This window comes from Myotis nattereri, assembly GCF_964212035.1.
Source record: "Myotis nattereri genome assembly, chromosome: 13".
Classification (NCBI taxonomy): Eukaryota; Metazoa; Chordata; class Mammalia; order Chiroptera; family Vespertilionidae; genus Myotis; species Myotis nattereri.
Genome location: NC_138088.1, coordinates 3269967 through 3290594, shown reverse-complemented (window position 1 = coordinate 3290594; position 20628 = coordinate 3269967). Strand labels below are relative to the sequence as shown.

Here is a 20628-nt window from a genome sequence, read left to right as displayed (position 1 = left end):
CTTCCGACTGACGCTGGCAGAGGGGGCCTCCAGCCGCCCCGAGTGTGGGCAGCCCCCCGCCCATCCGCCACCCAGTTCCATCGCCGCCTCCCTCCTTCCCGCTGGCCGGGCCGCCGGGCTTCGGGGCTGCCGGGGGCGGGGCTTCGGGGCTGCCGGGGGCGGGGCTGCGGGGGCGGGGCTTAGGGGCTGCAGGGGGCGGGGCGGCGGGCCCCAGCCGCACACACGCAAGGCCAGACCGAACGGGGCAGCCTTCAGTCTCTCCCAAGCGGTAAAGCGAAGCCGGGAAAACCCGAAGTCACTTTCCCGTCGCGACTTGTAAAGGAGCTAAGCGTCTGGGACATCGCGGCCTCCGACTGAGAGCGGAGCTGCAGAACCGCTTCTGGCTGGGAGGGTGGGGGCGAGGGGGGGAGGGGGGTTGGGGGAGCGGGGAGGGGAGGACCTGGCCCTGCGAGGCGGGGCTCCCTGACCGCGCTCCTTCCAGGCCTGAGGTCTGAGGCCTGAGGTCCGAGCCGCACCAGCCAGGACGCCACCTCCTCCCCGCAGGGAGGCCTCCCCGCGCCCCCTGGGCTCCGCGCACCCCCGCCCCGTGAGGACACCCGCCCCGTCGGCACGTGGCGCTGCCTGCCCGGAGCCCGGAGCCCGGCCTTGGAGCCTCCTCCGCCCGCTCGCCTGGCGCTGGTGGCCGGGACGTGCATCGCTGGGGAAAGTTAAAGTTACTTTTTGTTTTTCACTTTTGAGTTCCCAGGATGCGGTCCTAAACGTCCGAGGTGCAATTCCAGTCTGGGGTTAATTACTACTTTGGCTTAGGAACCTCCATTTGGCTTCTAGTCTGAACTAGGCAAATGCACAGTCTGTGCAGAGAGGGACTAAGGTACACTCAGGCGCGCTCGGCGCTTCCCTCCCCATCCGTCAGGGTCTCCGCTCCTCCGGCAGCGGCAGCGGCAGCGGCCCGCCTGCCCCGCCCGGGCTCCCTACACGTTGATGGCGTGCGCGTGCTTCTTGCACAGGGGTTTGTCCTTCTTGGAGTAGAACGGCTGCCCCTCCAGATTCACATGGCAGACCTGGGACAGAAAACAGACCGGGTGACACAGGCCGCGTGCAGGCCCGAGTGGGGGGGGGGCACCCGCCAAAGGTTTGTCACCCCTTTAGGGAAAGCGCTGTCCCGGGCAGAGGGGGGAGGCAGCAGCCCTTTCTCCCACCTCCAAGCCTTAACTGCGGAAGCAGACTCGCTGGGTTAAACTATATGAACTGAAGACTTCCTGAGAGGAACATGGAGTAAGTTAAATTAATGGAATAGAGAAACATGCATGCTGAAGACCCGTTGGCACTATCCAAAAATTAACAAGGAACCAATACTAGTTCATAAGTCAATATCCACAGAGATGGTTAACATCTAAAAAAATACCGTTAGTAAACTAGCAAACACGCCAGAAAATTATCCTCACTCGCAATGAAAGGAATAAGAAAAGCTCCACAAACACCACTAGAGAACTCTCACTTTAGTAAAATAAAAAACCAAACAAAGCCCTCAGTAGCTTGTCACCTCTAAGCTTACATACCTCTAGCCAGAGTGAAAGAAAGTAAGAGTCCGCACCGCTGCCCTGGCCAGTGTGGCTCAGTGGATACAGCGTCAGCCTGCGGACCAAAAGGTCCCGGGTTCGATTCCGGTCAAGGGCATGTACCTTGGTTGCAGGCTCCCTGGCCTGGGCCCTGATCAGGGCTCATGCAGGAGGCAACCAATCCATGTGTTTCTCTCACATCGGTGTTTCTGTCTTTCCCTCTCTCTTCCACTCTCCCGAAAAATCAATGGGAAAATATCCTCGGTCGAGGATTAACAAAAAACAAAAACAAAACAGACAAAAAAAGTCGGCACTGCCCTAGGGGACCCTGCCTCCGTGTGGCAGGTGTACCTGAGAGAAGAACTCTCAGAGGAAGGGAAGGGATGGCGCCGAGGCGGGTTCTGTGTGCGTTATACCACGAAGGCCGGATGATTGAGAGATGTGTGCACATCGTTTGGCAAAGCGCCTGCCTCGTGTTATAGAGGTAAGAATGTCCAAACCAGAGAGAAGCTTTATGAAAATGCATTTAGCCAAACAGAAGATCCAACTGGACGCAAGATCTCACAGGCTTGGAAAGATGCTTCCAGTCCTCCCAGCTTTCAGACTGCCAATGTGTAGGCTGGCCCTGGGTGAGCGATAATGCCAATGAGTCAGAGTCAGCTGGGAAGCCACATTGGCTGGGATTGGCCCAGCCTCAGAGAGGGCGCTGAGGGTCCCTAACGGGGAGTAGAACTGGGGCCACAACCAGGACACTAACATTGGGTAAAGAAATGCAGGTGGAGTTCCCACATATGGGGAGGCATGAGGATGGGGCAATCACCCCACGGGGTCAGTGAGCGTGTGTCCACGCCAAGAGAGTTGGCAAGAAAAGCGGCATCATGAGGGCCCCGTGTGCCAAGCCCTGATGTCACCCGTCGGGTCCCACAGACCTGCCAGGGGCTCTGGAAGACATGACCTGAAAGTGTCTGAAAACTTCCCAGGCGGATACAGTCATGTTGAGCGTAACAGGCTCCTGTGGTGGCCTCAAGCTGCTGATGACAGTTTGGAGCCAAGTCCAAGAAGGTGGCACTCAAGATCCAACTGGAGATAGGTTTCATGGAGACAGAAGGACCGCTCTGGAGTGAGTTGGCCAGGAGAAGCCTGCCAACCCTGCCTGGTCTGCGACAGTGCTGGCCGCTGGTGAGAACTCTGGGATGAGTCAGGCTGGACAAGGAGTTGGGGGGACTGAAGACCAAAGATGAGGCAGGGCCAGAACCTCAGCGGTGGCTCCCTTATGAGATGAGGCTGAGAACAGGATTTGTCATAATAAGGTTGTGCTCAGTGTTTTGGGCCAGGAGGCTGCAGGCAGGATGCATGGTGGCTTCGTGGTAGAGGGGGTCTCCAGCCTACTCAGCACCGGCACAGCCGGGATGGCCGCTCCCCAGCTCCGGGGTCTAGGAGCATCGGGCCTGGCTGGGAAGGAGTGGTGGCCATGACCAGTGCCGGCTACAGAGTGGAAGGCGATGAAATAGGCCGGGTGCAGCAGCCTCAGCAATGCCCACAGAAGTTATGCCACCAGCGTCCCCTCCTGTTACCCACGCTGGTGAGGAAGGGCCAGAAACCCACTAAACTTGGAGGAAACGAGGGGCCAGGAAGACATCCTTCCCCAGGAAGGTAGGACCCAAATTCTTTCCCTGGAACTCAAGTGCCAAAGGCAGACAGGAGCTGAGCCCTTCCCCTGACCCACGCTGCCTTTTCTGAGCCTTCGTTCTCTGTGCGTGGGACTTCAGCAATGCTGTCTGTGCTGCTGTGAATTGCTGGTATGTGCTGCTTTGCTTTCCTTCAAGATTCTAAATTCCCTGAGGGGGAAGTTCTGGAATGCTCTTGCGCTCCCAGACCTGGTCATTGGAATTAGTCTGAAGGATGTGCTCTCCTGAGATACGACTGCAGGAAACACCGTCAACTGGCGGAGCTAGTCCTGGTCTTCCTTTCTTACTGTTGTTTTTGTGTGTTTTTTTTTAAGTTAAAAGAAAAATATATGCTCATTAAAAGTGATTTGGAAAGAGAACCAAGAAAACCCTCAAAGTTTTCCAATTGAAAGATTGTTTTCCAAAAATTCAAGCCATGTTCCATTTTGATAAACCCTAACAGGACAGGGAGTGCCACACAGGGCTCGTTGCGGGGAGGACATGGTGATTCTCCACAGGATGGGATCTGCCTGGTTCCTTTGGGCGGATCCTTTGGGCAGAGCTATGGATCTCTCACACGTGACCAGAGCTTAGCTGTAATCTCAGTCTGAACAGCCCTAAGCTTTGCTGCTTCTTTGGTCCTCCCTCTGGGACTTGTGCTTGCGATCATGCCTCTCAGCCAAACACAGCGAGCTCAAGGGAGTAGACCCCGCTCACGTTTGCCACGGCTCCCTCTCCATGCAACGCAGACCTCTCCTCAGCCTGCCTAGGAGAGGCCTCTGTGCCACTGTCTCCCTGGACCTTCTCCAAGTCTCCTGGGTTCTTGCAGAAGTTGGGTAATCAGACGTGTAAGCAGCATCTTAGGATCAGACAAGCCACAGCTGGAGTGTAAGGGTCAGAGAGCCATATTCTGTGCCTTGCTGAACTGGGGACAACCCCAAAGTCAGCATATTTATATCATTGTCCCTCTTCTCTTTGGAGTGCAGGCCCTGATGTATTTAAAAGACTATAAAAGGCAACTAGAGAATGTGTTCAAAGATCTGGAAAATCAGTGTCTCCTCCACCCTCCACCCCCCATTTCATTTGTTGAAGTCTCAACCCCCAGCTCACCCGGCGTAGGGACCCAGCAGGGATCGCGGTGGAAACGGTCTTTGCAGATGTGATGAAGATGGAAGTTAAGAAGGGGGCGCGCTGGAGTGAGGTGGGCCCTCACTCCAATGCGGCCAGTGTCCTTTTCAGAGGAGCCGCACACAGAGCCACACACACAGAGGAGAAAGCCATGTGAAGACAGACACACGGAGGGCAAACAGTCATGTGACGATGGAGCCGGAGACTAGAGTTACGCAGTTAGAGGCCAAGAAACAGCGAGGACTGCAGGCAGAACCCAGGGGAGAGAGCACGGCCCTGCTGACACCTTGAATTTGGACTTCTAGCTCCCAGCACTGTGAGCGAATACGTTTCTGTTGGCTGAGGCATTAGTTTATGGTACTTTGTTATGGCAGGCCCAGCAGACTGCTACACAGAGGGGATACAGTGCACCCCACTACTTTGAGGGGGCAGTGTAGAAATGAATTGTAAAACCTGAAGTGTATAGCAGTAAACTTTATGACTTGGGTTGTCCTATGTCATAAGTTTATAAAAACGCTTCAAGTTTAAACTACACAGATCTTTCACACATCCCCGAAATTTACCTTGATCGGCTCTGGTAAAAAGAAAAAAATAGTAGTAGCACATTAACTTTCCCAAATTAAGTTGGCTATTCCCTAACTTTAAATGTCAGGATGTAAATGTCAGCAGGCTCATTGCCAAGTCCCCTCCCCAACCCAAAGCCCGCGGGAAGAAAATGCCAATCTCCCTGATCAAAATGATCGGGCTGTCTAGCAGAAATACATCACACATGGTTAATAGTTAATCTAGGGCTTATCTCCTGGCAACTACACATCAAGAAGAAGACCATTTAGGAAAATGAAATTATATTCAATCCTACTTTCTAAAGGTTGTATCAAAAGAAACTTTATCTCAGCTTTTTATAGGATTAGTCAATAAGCTCCAATCTATCGATCCTAATGAAAATTTAGGGGGGGAACTCTTGAATCACTTCATCATATCTGAAACAACTTACAACTATAGGAAGCATCTGCCTCCTTTAAATCTCAGCGTAAGTCACTGCTCTCACCTACTAAGAGCAACGCTGGTGAGGCAGGTCCTGGGCTCTCTGTTGTCCCTAATGAAATGGAGAGTAACAAAGCCATCCTGGTTAATAAAAATTACTAGTAATAAAACTTTGTTCAACTGTGACATATCAAGGCATCATGGTATTTGCCAGCTTTTATAAACAATCAGAATATTAGAAGGCCAGAGTTGGAAGGATGTAGAGTGTGGGTCTGGCCCTCTAGGTCCCTCCTGCCCCTTCTCAGAAAGCCAGAACCCCATGCTAAAAACATACTGCACAAATGAAGCAGGTGTCGTGCCAGGTATGACCCAGGGCTTCGATGAACTTGTCACCAGCCTCCACAGGGAAATCGCAGCCGTGGCACTTGGTGCTGAACAGAGTGATGTAGTCTGAAACGAAAGGCAGAGTGAGGACCAGCAGCCAGCCGCGAGGAGGAGTGTCCCGGCCAGTGCCAGCCAACCCCCGGCCAGGGCCAGGGCAGTGGGGGAAACCCAACGGGTTACTTGTCATCGTGCAGACGAAACACTCAGTTACAAGATTTATTTTATCCTTTTCCATTAAGCACTGGAATGGTGCAGGCTGAGGCTTGGGTAGCGCCCTGGGCCTGTTTGACTCGCGAGCACTTTCTCAAACTCTCATTCACTTTCTGCAGCTGAGCTTCTCCCCGTCTCTGTCCCCTTAGAGCCAGGCAGACAGTCACAGAAAAGGAAAAAATTTCTCAGCAACTCTGCTTATTTCGGAAGAATGAGAGCCCTTAACATTTTTAATAGCTATAGACTGTTCTTGCTTGGTCATTCTTCTGTTATTGGGCATTTGTTTTAATAGCAAATTTTCACTACTGGAAACAATAATTGAGCTACTTTGTTGGGGCATGTACCCTTTTCCCCACCGGACCCCTCCCCGCTCCCCCGCCCCCCGCTGCCGCCAAGAAGATAATAACAAATATTATTTGTATAATGCTTTATAGTTTACCAAGCATTCTCAGTAGATGACACTATTTACTGATATCTCAGTGTCAAAGTCTTTGTACTCCCAGCTCAGTGCCTGGTACACATATGTGTTGAATGAATGAGTGAATGATGAATCAATGAATCAATAAATCAATGAATGAAGTTGACCTTTGTGAAATCCCTCAAAGACTGAACTGTCATTGTTTTTCTGTTTGGTTTGGTTTGACTTTGTGGCTGAGGAAACGGGATCAAAGAGGGAAGGGCCTCGCCAGAGTCCACGGCTGAGACCCCAGGGCCAGGCCCGGTGCACCTCGGCCACAGGAGCCAGGCTCTGGGACCGGGGCAGCAGGCCCACTGCGCACTGGGGCACTCTCCCAGGTCTCTAGAAAACCCTGACGACTGCTACGAAGCCTTCATTTCCCCAGAGCTGTCTCCACAGTGCTGCCCCGTGGCTTTTCCTTTCGGCGGCTTTCTGGACAGTAGCCTGGGGACAGTAACCAGGGGGGTTATGACTTTGGGTTCTGAAGAAAGAGTGAGCCGGGTTCAAATCCCAGTTTTATTAAGGAATTGTTCAAACCTGAGGTAAGTTGCGTGACCTCTCAGTGCCTCTATTTTCTCATCTATATAGTGGGAATAACTACAGCACCTAACTCGTGGCGTTGTTATAAGAATAAGTAAGATCATGTATGTGAAGGACTTGGCACAAAGCCTCAAAATGTTGGCTCTAACTTTGAGTGTCTTTGTGAGTGATGAGAGGAGGGGAGGGAACTGGTCCCGCTATTAGTCCGCTGTTAGTGCCTCTCTGCGTGTCTTGTTTGATCTTCACAGCAGCTCTGAGAACAAGCATGATTCCCATGTTAAAGACCAGGAGTCTGGCTGCAGAGGTTCCGTCACACAGTGGAGGAGCGCGGTGGACTGACCCCGTCCCATGACTGCCGGCTGCCTCCAGCGACTATCTGCCACTGAGCTTTGGCAAGTTCCATCTCTTGCATATTTTCCAATGTACAGTTTCCCTTTTGGGGTTTAATTTAGTTTGACATGCAAATGCTTTTACATATATTGCAGTCTGTCAACCTTGTTTCTGACCAAACATTTAATTTGTTCAGTAGACAGAAATCTATCACCACACCAGAACTAGGAAAACATGATTCTGCTTCCTTCAGGAACACAGCAGATTATGGTTCACTCTCTGCACTGTAGGAAATTATCAGTGTGGGATGAGAAACACGGCTATAGGCCACCATCTCCAAACCCTGCACCCACTCCTAACTTCTCTCTTCTTACTCCCTGTTGGCCTCCAGATGCCCTGGCTCTGTCCTCCACCTCCACGCCTCTGCATGGACCAGGACCAGGCTTGGGACACCCGCCTCACTTTGTCTGCCTGGACCCCTGACATTCTTTGGGCCATGCCTTCCTTCTGGGGAGTCGTCATCCCCAAACCCACCAAGAAATATGAGATGGCCTTCTGGAGGCTTCTCCTGGACTTCCCTTCCTATTCACTCACTCACTCATTCATTCATTCATTCATCTCTTAACTGTCCACTGATGTGTTGGCATCTCATAGGTGATGGGTCTTCTTGAGGTGTTTGAGCGCAGAACTCCCCCACCCCATGCTCAGCATTTTGCACAGGAACTGGCACACATTTGATGGATAAATGGTTCAAAAAAACCATATTAAATAGTAATTCCTTCTCTTGTGAAACCAATGATTTTTCATAGATTAATCTCTTAAAATGGCTTGATTTTATTTTTGGGGTGTTTAGTCTATACCAGCTGTGGGCAAACTACGGCCCGCGGGCCGAATCTGGCCCATTTGAAATGAATAAAACTAAAAAAAAAAAAAAAAGACCGTACCCTTTTATGTAATGATGTTTACTTTGAATTTATATTAGTTCACACAAACACTCCATCCATGCTTTTGTTCCGGCCCTCTGGTCCAGTTTAAGAACCCATTGTGGCCCTCGAGTCAAAAAGTTTGCCCACCCCTGGATACTATTGATTGATTTTTCTGTTTTTAACTTAATTCTATATGACCTTGAGAACTGCTAATTTGCTTTAAAATTTGGTAGCACTTGCCTAGCCGGTGTAGCTCAGTGGTTGAGCATCGATCCAGGAACCAAGAGGCCACCAGTTCGATTCCAGGTCAGGGCACAGGCCCAGGTTGCGGGCTCAATCCCTTCTGAGGGGTGTGTAGGAGACAGCCGATTGATGATGTTTCACTCTCGTCAATGTTTCTATCTCTCCCCTCTCCTCTCTCTCTAAAAAAAAAAAAAAAATCAATAAAAAATATTTTTTAAAACATTATAGCACAGATCTGACCCTAATACATTTTTTAAAAAGCTGATATTTTCCTCATTTATACTACAAAAGGAGAACATAATCCATAATGAATTAGCTTGTACATGGGCCTCCCCCCAGAAGCATAATCTAGTTCCTCATTTATTAGGTTGTTACAATGTTCTTTGACTAACTGTCATTTGCCCCAAACTGAATTCATACCCTGTATTTAATGGGTTTATTGCTCTTGTAAAAGGATTTCCATCCATCAAATCACATGCTCTGAGCTGAAAAATGGTTAAGTGCTTTATCAGACAATGGTTCTCACACGTCAGAATCATCTGGAGGTTCATTAACGCACAGACTGCCAAGGACTATAAGAAAATACTATGAACAACTATATGCTGACAAGCTGGACAACCTGGTTGAAATGGACAAACTCCTAGAAAATACAATCTTGTAAAACCGAATCAGGAAGAATCAGAAAACTTGAATAGGCTGATAACTATTGATGAAATTAAAGCAGTAATCAAAAAACTCCCAGCAAACAAAAGCCCAGGTCCGGATGGCTTCACAAGGGAGTTTTACCAAACATTTAAAGGAGAACTAACACCAATACTCCTCAAACTATTACAAAAAATTCAAGAGGAAGGAACATTTCCAAGATCTCTTTGTCCTAATTCCAAAACCAGGTAAAGACACTACAAAGAAAGAGAATTACAGGCCAATATTCCTAATGAACATAGATGCTAAAATCCTCAACAAAATAATAACAAATTGCTTCCAGCAATATATTAAAAAGATCATACACCATGACCAAGTGGGATTTATTCCAGGGATGCAAGGCTGGTACAGTATTTGCAAATCAAAAAACGTGATACATCACATACACAAATTGAAAGAGAAAAATCACATGATTATATCAATAGACACAGAAAAAGCATTTGACAAAATCCAACACCCATTTTTGATAAAAGCTCTCAGCAAACTTGGAATAGAGGGAGCATATCTCAACATAATAAAGATCATATATGACAAACCTACAACCAACATCATACTCAATGGGAAAAAACTAAAAGCATTTCCCCTAAGAACAGGATGTCTGCTTTCACCACTCTTATTCAACACTAGAGGCCTAGTGCATGAAATTCGTGCATGGGGGGGGGGGCGTTGTATCCCTCAGCCCGGCCTTTACCCTCTCCAATCTGGGACCCCTCTGGGGACATCCCCCTCATAATCCTGGACTTCTGGCTCCTAACCATTCCCCTGCTGTCCTGATCCTCCCCTAACCACTCCCATGCTGGCCTGATTGCCGCCTAACTGCTTGTGCCCCCGCACCAGCCTGATCTCACCCCTAACTGCTTGCTCCCCAGCATCAGCCTAATCTTGCCCCTAACTGCTTGCTCCCTTGCCGGCCCGATTGCCCCTAACAGCCCCTGCCTCGGTCCCTGCCACCGTGGCTTTGTCCAGAAGGAAGTCAGACTTTGGGAAGATGTCTGGTTGATCTGGTCTAATTAGCATATTACCCTTTTATTAGTATAGATAGCACTGGAAGTCCTAGCCACAGCAATCAGACAAGAAAAAGAAATAAAAGGCATCCAAATTGGAAAGGAGGATGTAAAACTCATTATTTGCAGATAACATGATATTGTACACAGAAAACCCTAAGGACCACCAAAAAAACTATTAGATTTAATAAATCAATTGGCAATATAGCAGGATAAAAAATTAATACCCAGAAATCAATGGCATTTTTATACATCAATAGTGAACTCACAGAAACTAAAATCAATCCCATTTACCACTGCAGCAACACAGTTAAGATACTAGGAAAGACTTAACACAGGAGGCAAGCGACCCACACACATTGCTGTCCCCACCCCTCAGAGCTTCTGCTTCCACAATGTTGAGGTGGGGCTGGAGCCCGCGTTTCTAAAAGGTTCCGGTGATGTTCAAGTTGCTGGTGGGACTGCACTTGGATCCCCAGACCTAACTGCATTTAAAATCACCTGGTCGGGAGGGCACCCCACGAGTTCGGCTTCTGGAGGTTTGGGAATTTATTTTCTCTATCTCTTTAAAAGTCCCCAGGTGACTAAGCCCTGCCAGGCCTGGGCAGTGCTCAGGTGCAGGCCAGCCTGGGAGGGCCTGACCTCACACCTGTCTCACTTACGTGCAAGCTGTGGCACAGAGAGTCAGCTCATTGTTTCAGCCAACTGAAATCTGTCTGCGTCCGAGTCCTATCGCTCTGTACCTTCTTCCAAGTTGTTAATAAAAACTATGACGAAGTGCCACAACAAGATATCACATCACACTCATCAGGATGGTTGCCGGCAAAATATTTTAAAAATCAGGAAATAACTGTGGGCAAAAATGTAGAGAAATTGTAACCCTGTGCGCTGTTGGTGGGATATACTAGTAAAATGGAGCAACTACTATGGGAAACAGCATGAAGCTGTTTTTCCTCAAAAAGTGAAAAAACAGGACCATCACATGACCCAGCAAGTCCTCTGGGCGCAGACCCAACAGAACTGAGAGCAGGATCCTGAGGGGCCATGTGCACACCTGTGCTCCGAGAGTCAAAAGGGAAAGCAGCCCAGGGCCCCTCGTCATGGAGAGGGGCAGGGGCGAGGGTGGAAATCCATCATTCTTTTTGAAAACCTGAGACACAAAGTGTGATTCATCACAAATTATTAAAGTTGCAATGCTCTTAGTTGACTAATAATAGCAACACACATTTGGAACAATAATACTTAATTACCAGGAATCACCATATGTTCATAAGGAGGAAAAACGCATGTTATCTTCGCCCTTTTACAGATATGGAAAATGAGACACAGAGTTATTACTTATTAAGTAACTAAGTCATTCAATTAACTTCAGAGCTGGAAAGAGAATTTACCAGTATATATGAACCCAAGAAATTATTTTTATAATTTATTGACAGAGGGGCAAGTTTCATTTTGTTTTGCTTTTCCCCTTGAGGGGCTGGAACGTTTTCCTTTTCTCATCGTAAAGTAAACTACCTTGCCGCGGCTCAGTGCTTGAGTGTGGGCCTCTGAACCAGGAGGTCGTGGTTCAATTCCCAGTCGGAGCACATGCCTGTGCTGCGGGTTCGATCCCCGGGGCTGGGGGCGGGGGGAGGACGTGCAGGAGGCAGGCGATCCGTGATTCTCTCTCATCATTGATGTTTCTCTCTCTCTTTCCCTCTCCTTTCCTCTCTGAAATCAATAAAAATATATTTTTTAAAAATAACGTAAATAACTTACTGTGTTTCTCCTTTTCCCTCGAATGTGCCCCCAGCCACTGCGGCTCCGTTCCTCTTTGTAGCCAGCCCGCTTCTCTTCCCTCTTCTACTTAGAACTGACTTTCTATTTCTAGTGTCTTATTCATGTCTATGTTGCCTTTGTTGGAACCTGCCTCAAACCCTTTTCTGAAAGAGGCAGGCTGTGAGTGAATGAGTGAGTGAGTGAGTGAGTGGATGGCCAGTTAGCCCGACACCCTCTCTCTGATGGAGTGCTTTGTCTTCAGAATTGGTGATACGTTCCTCCAAGTTCCAAGATAACATCCTGGCCTTTGGGAAGCAGAGAAACTCTGCGTTCAGGCGGGAGGAACACTGGGAGCAGGAGACGGACTACCACGGATTTGCTTTACACAGGTTCTCTGTTTAATCCTCACGCAATGACGCGAGGCAGGTACTTAGTTCCCCCATTTTACAGATGGGAAAAGTGAGGCTCTGAGGAGTTCAGTAACTCACTCAGGGTTGGACAGTCAGCCTGAGGTGGAGCTTGGAACAGAACCCGGCATAAAGTCCAGAGCCAAAGCCTTTTCAGACTAGACTTTTTCGTCTCCAACTCAAAATCATCTGAAGGGTTTCCCACGCTGCTACAAGATGCCAACTTGTGATCCACATAATTGGTGCAGGGAAGGGGGCAGAGGTTGAATGTGTATAAAACAAGCCCCTACCTTGCCCCGCAGCCCCCACCCCTCACCCCCATCCAAGGAAAGCTGCAGCCCAGGGGGCAGGGGAGACAGTGCAGTAAACGGCCTTTGTGTCGTAGTGGCAGAAGCTGCCACTTGGAGCCTCCGGGTGGTTCCATGCACTGGACCTCTGCAGGCGGTCCCTGTGCTGCCCCTTTCTCCGGGATGGGGGGATGGGGGGCAGGGGGGTGGGGGCCCCAGCACAGCAGCCTACCTTTCTCACAGTAGGGCTCCCCATCTTCCATGTGGAAGAGGCTGTTCCCGAAGGGCTTCTTGCAGGCTGCGCAGATGAAGCAGCTGGTGTGCCACGTCTGCCTCAGGGCGTGCATCACCTCCTGTGGGAAGAAGCTCGTTCAGGCCAGGAGCCGGTGGGGAGCGCCCCCCTACCCCCAAACAGCAGGCCCCGCCCACGGAAAGGCCTGGGCCGGGCTGCGTGTGCTCAGGTCACTGTGAGGCTTCACTGGAGGAGGTGCTGCTTGTGGCAGCCCTTTTCCCAAAGGGGGGCCCAGGGTCACGGCCACGTGTGGGTGCAGGGAAGGTCGGGGGTGAAGACATAACTTGCTTTGCAGAAGCTCCACCGCCACTGGGAGCTGTGGCCCAGGGAGGTGCTCGTCTCTCGCCTCAGGTTCACTGGCTCCCCAGTTCGTTGGTGGCAAACCAACTTCCTTCCAGACCCAGAGTGGAGCTGCCCTCGCTGTGAGCAGCCACTTCTCGGCTTTCTCGGAGGAGGGAAGAGGCCGCGTGGGGAAAAGACAAGGCCGGAGGGAAGGATCTGCCCACTTACCCCCATGATCTTGGTGTTGCACTTGGCACAGATCGGGGCAAAGAACTGCTCGTAACACCGCTCGCAGTACACGGTGCCCTGCTCCTCCACGAAGCACACGTCGGCCAGGGAGGACTTGCAGTAGGCGCAGTTGAACTCCTCTGGGTGCCAGGAGCGGCCCATGGCTACCAGGAAGGGGCCCCTGGGAAGCAGAGAACAGCACCTACTAAGGAAGCCCCAAAAGCTTGAGGCCAGATCCTTTGAGACCCCCCAACAGCCTCGACTTGTGACTGTTCTAATGAAGTCATGGAAAATTCACATGAAGCTCCTTGAAGGGTGTTCCTGTTGCACCCCTTCCCCAGGGACCTGGAAGCCACTCCCACACCGGCAGCAGGGGCGGCTCACACGGGGACAGCCATTCCGCTGACCAGAGCAATGAGGTGCTGACGCCATACACTTACCAAGGCCTTCCTCTCTGCCAGGCACCAGTCAGGCACCAGTCGAGAGGAAACTGTATTTGTTAACTCCATCCCCCAGCAATCCTACGAAGTCGGCTCTGCTATCAGGCCTGCTTTGGGTAAGGACCCCGGGGCGTGGAGAGGTGCCGTTGCTCCAGGCCAGTGGCTGGTAGGGTGGGCCCAGCACACAAACCTGGGAGTCTAGCTCCACTTTAGTAGTTAGAAGAGTGGGACGCTGAGGAAATGTTTTATATTTTCATTCTGATTTTTCTAATTCTCCTCTGAGGATGTGTTACCTTACTTTTAAATAAAAGTGTATTTTTCATATATACGTAAATATGCCACCCCTCAGCGCCCGCCAAACACACACCAATACTGTAGACATACTATATTCAAACCAGCACCAACCATCACCCGGCTTCTAGGCTTGAAATGACTTGTCTCTTAGAGTGGCAGGTGCCCCGATGCCCTGAGCACACAGGCCTGTCCGTGGACGGCCTCAAAGCTCCCCTAAAGGAGAGCTGGCTCCCAGTCTGCACTGCCAGCAAGCGTGCAGCCAGCAGGCCCCAACCTCCCCACCCACAGCTGCTGCTGTAAGGACTGGCCTGAGCCCCAGGGGGTGATCCCCGCACAGGCACCGCTGGGGGCTTCACCCACTTACCTCACTGCACCCTCCAGCTCCTCAGGGAAGCGGGTGTCACCAGGGATGGAAGCCACAGCTCAGAGAAGGTCAGACCTGATGCTGACCCCGAGGGACCTGAGGCTGCCCCGTGGGCCTGGAGTCTCCCTATACCTGCCCCCCAGCACCCCAGCACAGGGCCACAGCCGGTCATACCTGATGATGTTGTTGCAGTGGCCACAGAGCGGAGTCCGGCTGCTGGCTGGGAAGCGCTCAGCCCTCTGGAAGGTGCCCCTGGCAAGGGGGGACACCTGGGAACCTGGGGTGTAGGCAGAGGTCCCTCCAGGCAGGGGCTGCTTGCTGATAGAAGTGGTGCTCTTGCCAGGAGCAAACTTCTGAGAGAAGCTGTCGTCTGTGGCCCAAGGGGGGCGGCTGGCAGGTTCAGCAGGACCCCTGCTGTGGGCCACTGAGGGTGCAGGCTCATAGCTCGGGGCAGGAGAGGGGGTGTAGGCTGGTGCTGGGGAGGGGGAGTAGGTGGGGGCAGGCGAGGGGGTATTGGCAGGGGCAGGGGAGGGGGTGTAGGTGGGGGCAGGCGAGGGGGTGTAGGCGGGGGCAGGCGAGGGGGTGTAGGGAGCTGGGCTGTAATTGGCCCCCGGAGATGGGCTGTAGGTATTTGCAGGCACTGCAAGCCAAAAAGATCCAAAGAAAGTGTGTCAGGAATTCATTTCCCCCAACTTCCTGTCCCACTCCCTCTAGTTAAGGGGCTTTAATATTGGAGCAGGACAATTCCATTTTTACTAGAGACACAGTCCTGGGCTGCTTGGGGCCCAGGTTTGAATTGGCAGCAGAACTAAGGGAGATGGGGAGCCTTCAGAGCAGGGCCCCAGGCGCTATAAATATCTGCAGCTGCCAGGGTGGGCGCCAGGATCCTCTCCCTCTCCAGGGAGCGGGCAGGGGGTCATCTTGGCCTCGACTGGAAGGTGCTTCCGGTGCGCTCTGGCCGGTGATTTGACGTCCGAAATGCCTAGCTGCATGCGTTCGCGGAATCTGGACCTAGTCCAGGCTTTGGGACAAAGCAGATGGCAGCCAGGGCAGTAGGGTTTTCAGTTCGGGTTCAGGACGAGCTACAATTGTTTTCCTGAAAAGCATCTTGGCTTGAATTGTACTGGGGGACCTCCATCTTGGTGTGATTAGGGTGCGGGGGAAAGGTCTGGAAGGAGTCGCTCAGGGAGCCTGGGGTGGAGATGCTGAGGAGCCGCAGCCCAGGTCCGGCTGCCTGGGCACCTGTGCTCTCCATCTTTGGTAGAAAGAGTGGGTCCCAGGGACTGGAGAGGTCACCCGGGAGGCAGTGAGAGAATGCACGGCCGCACCTCGGGACCCCCCTCCAGTCCACTGAAAGCTAAAACCTTTTTGGGGTAACAGCCAAAGGAGCATTGCAGTTACTTGCCCAGAGCTCTCTGAGGCCGGGGCTTTCAAAACCCAGGTCTCAGCGCTCTGTGCCTCCACTGTGGACCGCTGGGCAGACCTGCGCACCATCCAGCCAGCCAGCACCCTCTCCCAGTGAGGAAGGTTCCAGATGCCTTCCCTCAACTCAGTCTGCTCTTATGGAAAGAGGCCTCCTTCTCCCGCCCTGGGAAGCCAGCCAGGGCCGTCTCCTCCCCATTTCTGAGCCTGGCCTGTGGACTGTGCTGAGGGGCACTGCACCCTTCCCTCCCCTCCACCAGGGTCCAGCCTAGAAAGTAAGGCCTTTCTCAAGGCTAAAGGCCCTGACCTGGCCTTGGACTCTCCCACCTGGTTGCCCTGGGCCACCGCGGGTGGCCTGTGGTCTGCTGTCCAACTCTGTCCCTCCTACTCCCAGATGACTGGCTCCTCGGAGCTGGGCATCATGGAAACCCTGCCATGGGGATGGGGAGGCCGGGCTGTGTTATGGAAAGCTGCGGGGTAAACCCTCCACAGCCCTGCCCTGGAGCCTCCTGGGAGCTACGCTGGCTTCATCCACAAGGAATCTTCTCCCCACTCACTGAGGAGGCAGACGGCACATAACAGATCATCCTTGTTAGTCCTGTTTACAGTTGAGGTCACCGGGGCTCAGACAGAGCCCGTAAATGAAAAGCAAGTCTCCAGAACTATTCTGTCTATCACCCCAAGCTGCCTCTGTAAAGAACACAAGTCCATACACTAGCTAAGATTTGCAAACGGCCCAAGTGCCCATGTAGATGAGTGGATAAAAAAGCTGTGGTATGCCGGGCCAGCGTGGCTCAGTGGTTGAGTGTAGACCTATGAACCCAGAGGTCATGATTCGATTCCCAGTGAGGGCACATGCCTGGGTTGCAGGCTCAATCTCCAGTGTGGGGCGTGCAGGAGGCAGCTGATCAATGATTCTCTCTCATCACTGATGTTTCTATCTCTCTAGCCCCCTCCCTTCCTCTCTGAAATCAATAAAAATACATATTTTTAAAAGAAAGAAACTGACAAACGAAATAGATCCAGAGACATAGAAGCATGCAACAGACAGAATTCTCAGAGAGAAGGGTGGGGCGGGAAGAGATTAACCAAAGAACTTATATGCATATATGCATAACCCATGGACACAGACAATAGTGGGGTGAAGGCCTGGGTAGGGGGTGGGAGTGGGGAGGAGTGGGGGAAAGAGGAACATCCGTCATAGTTTCAACAATAAGATAAAATTTAAAAAATAAGAACCCAAGTCCAATTTCCATAAAATCTTGGTGTACTATGTGATTGAGGAGCAACTGTCAACAGGGAGGAGGCCCCATCCTCCGCATTGAGCTCGGCCGGGAGCACAGCCCTACTAGGTCCAGGCTGTGTGTCCCTGGGCAAAGTCCTTAACATCTCTGGGCCTGAATGTCCTTGTCTAAGAATGGCAATATGATTGTTAGTGCCTTACAGTGTTTGGTGAGGGTTAAGTAGCTGGCACCGTTAGTGTGTCACTAAATTAGTGACTCCTGGGTCTCAGCATGACTGTCAGCTTGTCTCACAGCCTGGTCGCCGAGGGAGCCCAGCCCACACGGACTTGGTGTGGGGGCTGGAGTGGGAGACTGACACCCTAAGTCAGAGCACCTAGGTCCTAGACCGAGTGCTCCCCATGGTGGGTTCATGGCACCGGCCTGCCTCACAGGCGGGGGCGCGGGGGGGGGGGGGGGAGAGGGGGGCACCGCCCCTGTGACGTGAGGTCCAAACTCCAGGTGCTGCCACCCTCCTAACAGCCCTGCGTGTCTCCCAAGTGCCAGAGCAGCGTCTCAGAATGGCTCCCAGCTGCCCACTCCCGAGACAGCAAAGCCGCCCTGCCCACGGCCCTCGCCCACCTGCCCGCCCCTCCGCGCCTCCCCATCCCCTCCCCCGGCCGCACTCCCCCGCCAACCCGCTCTCTCAGCCCGGACCGCGGGTCGGCGTCGGAGGCCGCTTCCTGGGCGGGGCTCGCCCCAGCGCTGGGACCTCCCGCCCTCCCTCCCGGGCGGCCCGCGGCCCCTCCCCGCCCTCCCCGCTCCCGGCGCCGCCCCGATTGGCAAGTTCGAAAGGCCCCACCGCCTCGCAGGCGGGACTGTGCGGCCGGCGGCGGGATCGCGCTCCCCGCAGCTCCGCCTCCCGCCCGCCCGCCCGCGGCCGCGCCAGGTGCCGGCCACCAGAGGGCGCTGCGAGGCCACCCGTCACCTCCCCCCCGCCCCGCCACCCCAGCCACACCCCCATCGCCACAACCCGACCACCAGCCATTCCGATCACCCCGACCACCCAGCCACCCCAGCTACCCGTCACTCCCACCCCGCACCACCCCGGCCACACCCCCATCGCCACAACCCGACCACCAGCCACCCCGATCACCCCGACCACCCAGCCACCCCAGCTACCCGTCACTCCCACCCCCTGCCACCCCGGCCACACCCCCATCACCACAACCCGACCACCAGCCACCCCGATCACCCCGACCACCCAGCCATCCCAGCTACCCGTCACCCCCCCCCCCCAAGCCATCCCGGCCGCCCCCCTCGCCCCCCGTCCCCCCCGCCCCCCCCCCGCGCCCCTCCAGGAGCCCCGCGGGAGCTGCGGCGGCCCTGCCGGCAGAGGAGGGAGGAGGGTCGCAGCGCCGGGTCCCCGCCTCTCCCCAGACCAGCCCTCCCTCCCCGCAGGAGTGAGTTAACGTCTGGGCCGCAGCCGGAGGCGAGCCAAAGCCGGGGCTGCCCTGGAAGGTGCCCTGCCAGGCCCGCCCGGAGAGCCCGACCGCGGCCGGTCTGCCTTCCTAGCGCCTGGGAGGACCTCCCGCTCCCAGTGCCCGTGTCCACCGCCACCTGACACTTGTCACGGGATTTTAACTCTGAACCCTGTGTCCCTGCCTCTCAAGGCACAGAGGGCACCGCCAGTGTGCCCAGCGCTGCGCGAGGAGCCTCCCTTCACCCCAGAACACGGGGAGTACCCAGTCTCAGGACCATTTTCAAAGGAGACCTCGCCCAGGCAATGAGGTATTTTTCCATGGATGGCAACTTGGCCAGCCCTGCAGGGAGCCCCCTGAGCACCAGGCCCTGAGGGAGCCCCCTGAGCACCAGGCCCTGGGGGAGTCCCCTGAGCACCAGGCCCTGGGGGAGCCCCCTGAGCACCAGGCCCTGGCAGGGAGCCCCCTGAGCACCAGGCCCTGGCAGGGAGCCCCCTGAGCACCAGGCCCTGGCAGGGGAGCCACCTGAGCACCAGGCCCTGGGGGAGTCCCCTGAGCACCAGGCCCTGGCAGGGAGCCCCCTGAGCACCAGGCCCTGGGGGAGCCCCCTGAGCACCAGGCCCTGGCAGGGGAGCCCACATACAGGGCTGGCACTCTTGGAAGGCTGGCAGCCAGGCCCTGCTGGACTCAATATCTCTGTCTCCCCTGCTCCCCAGCCGCAGTGAGAAAACTTAACCAGACGTACCCCGAGCCCAGACATCTCTCTTCCTCTGTCCCCCACACTGCTACCTAGCTTTCCTCCTGCCGGATGCCCAGCAGCCCCCTCCCTGCCCCTTAGAACTCGCTGCCTCATTCTTTCCCAAACAAGAGAGTAACCGCCTCACTTTCTACCATATGTCAGCTTTACCATACGTAAAAATGGGATGTGTGCAATAATGTGGGGGCGGGGGGAGACAGTTTGTATTACTGCTGCAAGTGGAAAATTGTTAATACTTTTTCCGTAAGTTCAAGATGGTCGTAAGAATAAATATGTTAAAAGTAGAATGCTTTAAGCCCAGCCGGTGTGGCTCAGTGGATTGAGCCTGGCCCCATGGACCAAAAGGTTCCTGGTTCCCTTCTGGTCAGAGCACATGCCCAGGCTCCATGCCCAGTAGGGGTCGTGCAGGAGGCAGCCTATTGGTGTTTCTATTGCTCTCCCCCTGACTCTAAAAATCAACAACAACAATTTTTTAAAAAAGGAAGCATAATGCTTTGAATAAAAAGTGTCTGCCTGCCAATATCCTATCCGGCCCAGGCTATCCCTCTGGAAACCCTGTCATCCATTATCCCTGGTGTTCGGCCACCAGACCATGCAGCTCACAGCCCCTTCTTCCCCCACTCCCCACTGCCAGTGGGGGGACACACAATTCTCACCAGCATTCATTCGTTCATTCGTTCCTGTTCACTTCCTTGCTGAGTAGCTCCTCGGGGCCAGAGCTGAGTCTCTGGTGCTGTGGAGACAGCCCGCCCTAGCCCTGCCTCCTGGAGTTCCCAGCCCAAGTCCAGCGGGACGAGGGGCCAAGCAGTGCTATCAGCACTCAGGGCCTAGGTGCCAGGAGCCCTCCTGTGGGCACATCCTGCAGACCAGGACACCGGGGGCCTTCCCCAGTAGGGGCGGCACCTGCTAAGAGCCCTGAGCTTCTGAGCAGGAACAGGCCAGCCTGAGAGCTGCCCTGGGCTCTGGGGAGCAGGCCCAGCTTTGGCTAGGAAAGAGGGGGTCATGGGCTGAGCCCTCATTCCTGCAAGGGAGTCCTAGGCAGTGAAAAGAATGGGGACCAGTGTGAAGGCAGGGAGAGTCCGTGGCTCAGCCACTGTCAGGCCCGGTGCTGGCCGCTCTGCTGCCTCACCTGTGCTTCCCCTGCCTCAGCAGAGGAAACCAAAGACCAGACGGGCTGAGCAGCTTGCCCAGGGTCACTGTGAGGCAGTGGGGCTGCCCCAAGCCCCTGGCATTGTTGGTGTAGCTGCCCATCCTCTGGCTTG

The 20628-nt window shown here is 53.7% G+C and overlaps 1 protein-coding gene across 7 annotated transcripts in view; it reads right to left on the bottom strand.

Moving 5' to 3' along the window:
- Positions 1-971: 971 nt before the first annotated feature.
- LDB3 (LIM domain binding 3) overlaps positions 972-20628 on the bottom strand; it is a gene marked incomplete at both ends in the record, with an annotated part of 54939 nt that continues 35282 nt past the window's right edge. For all 7 annotated transcript variants that reach the window (XM_081104384.1, XM_081104387.1, XM_081104380.1 and 4 more), the window contains 5 exons: positions 972-1061; positions 5673-5788; positions 12819-12939; positions 13389-13569; positions 14661-15126. In XM_081104384.1, coding sequence (XP_080960510.1) covers positions 972-1061; positions 5673-5788; positions 12819-12939; positions 13389-13569; positions 14661-15126 — 974 coding nt within the window. The remainder of the gene's footprint in view (positions 1062-5672; positions 5789-12818; positions 12940-13388; positions 13570-14660; positions 15127-20628) is intronic.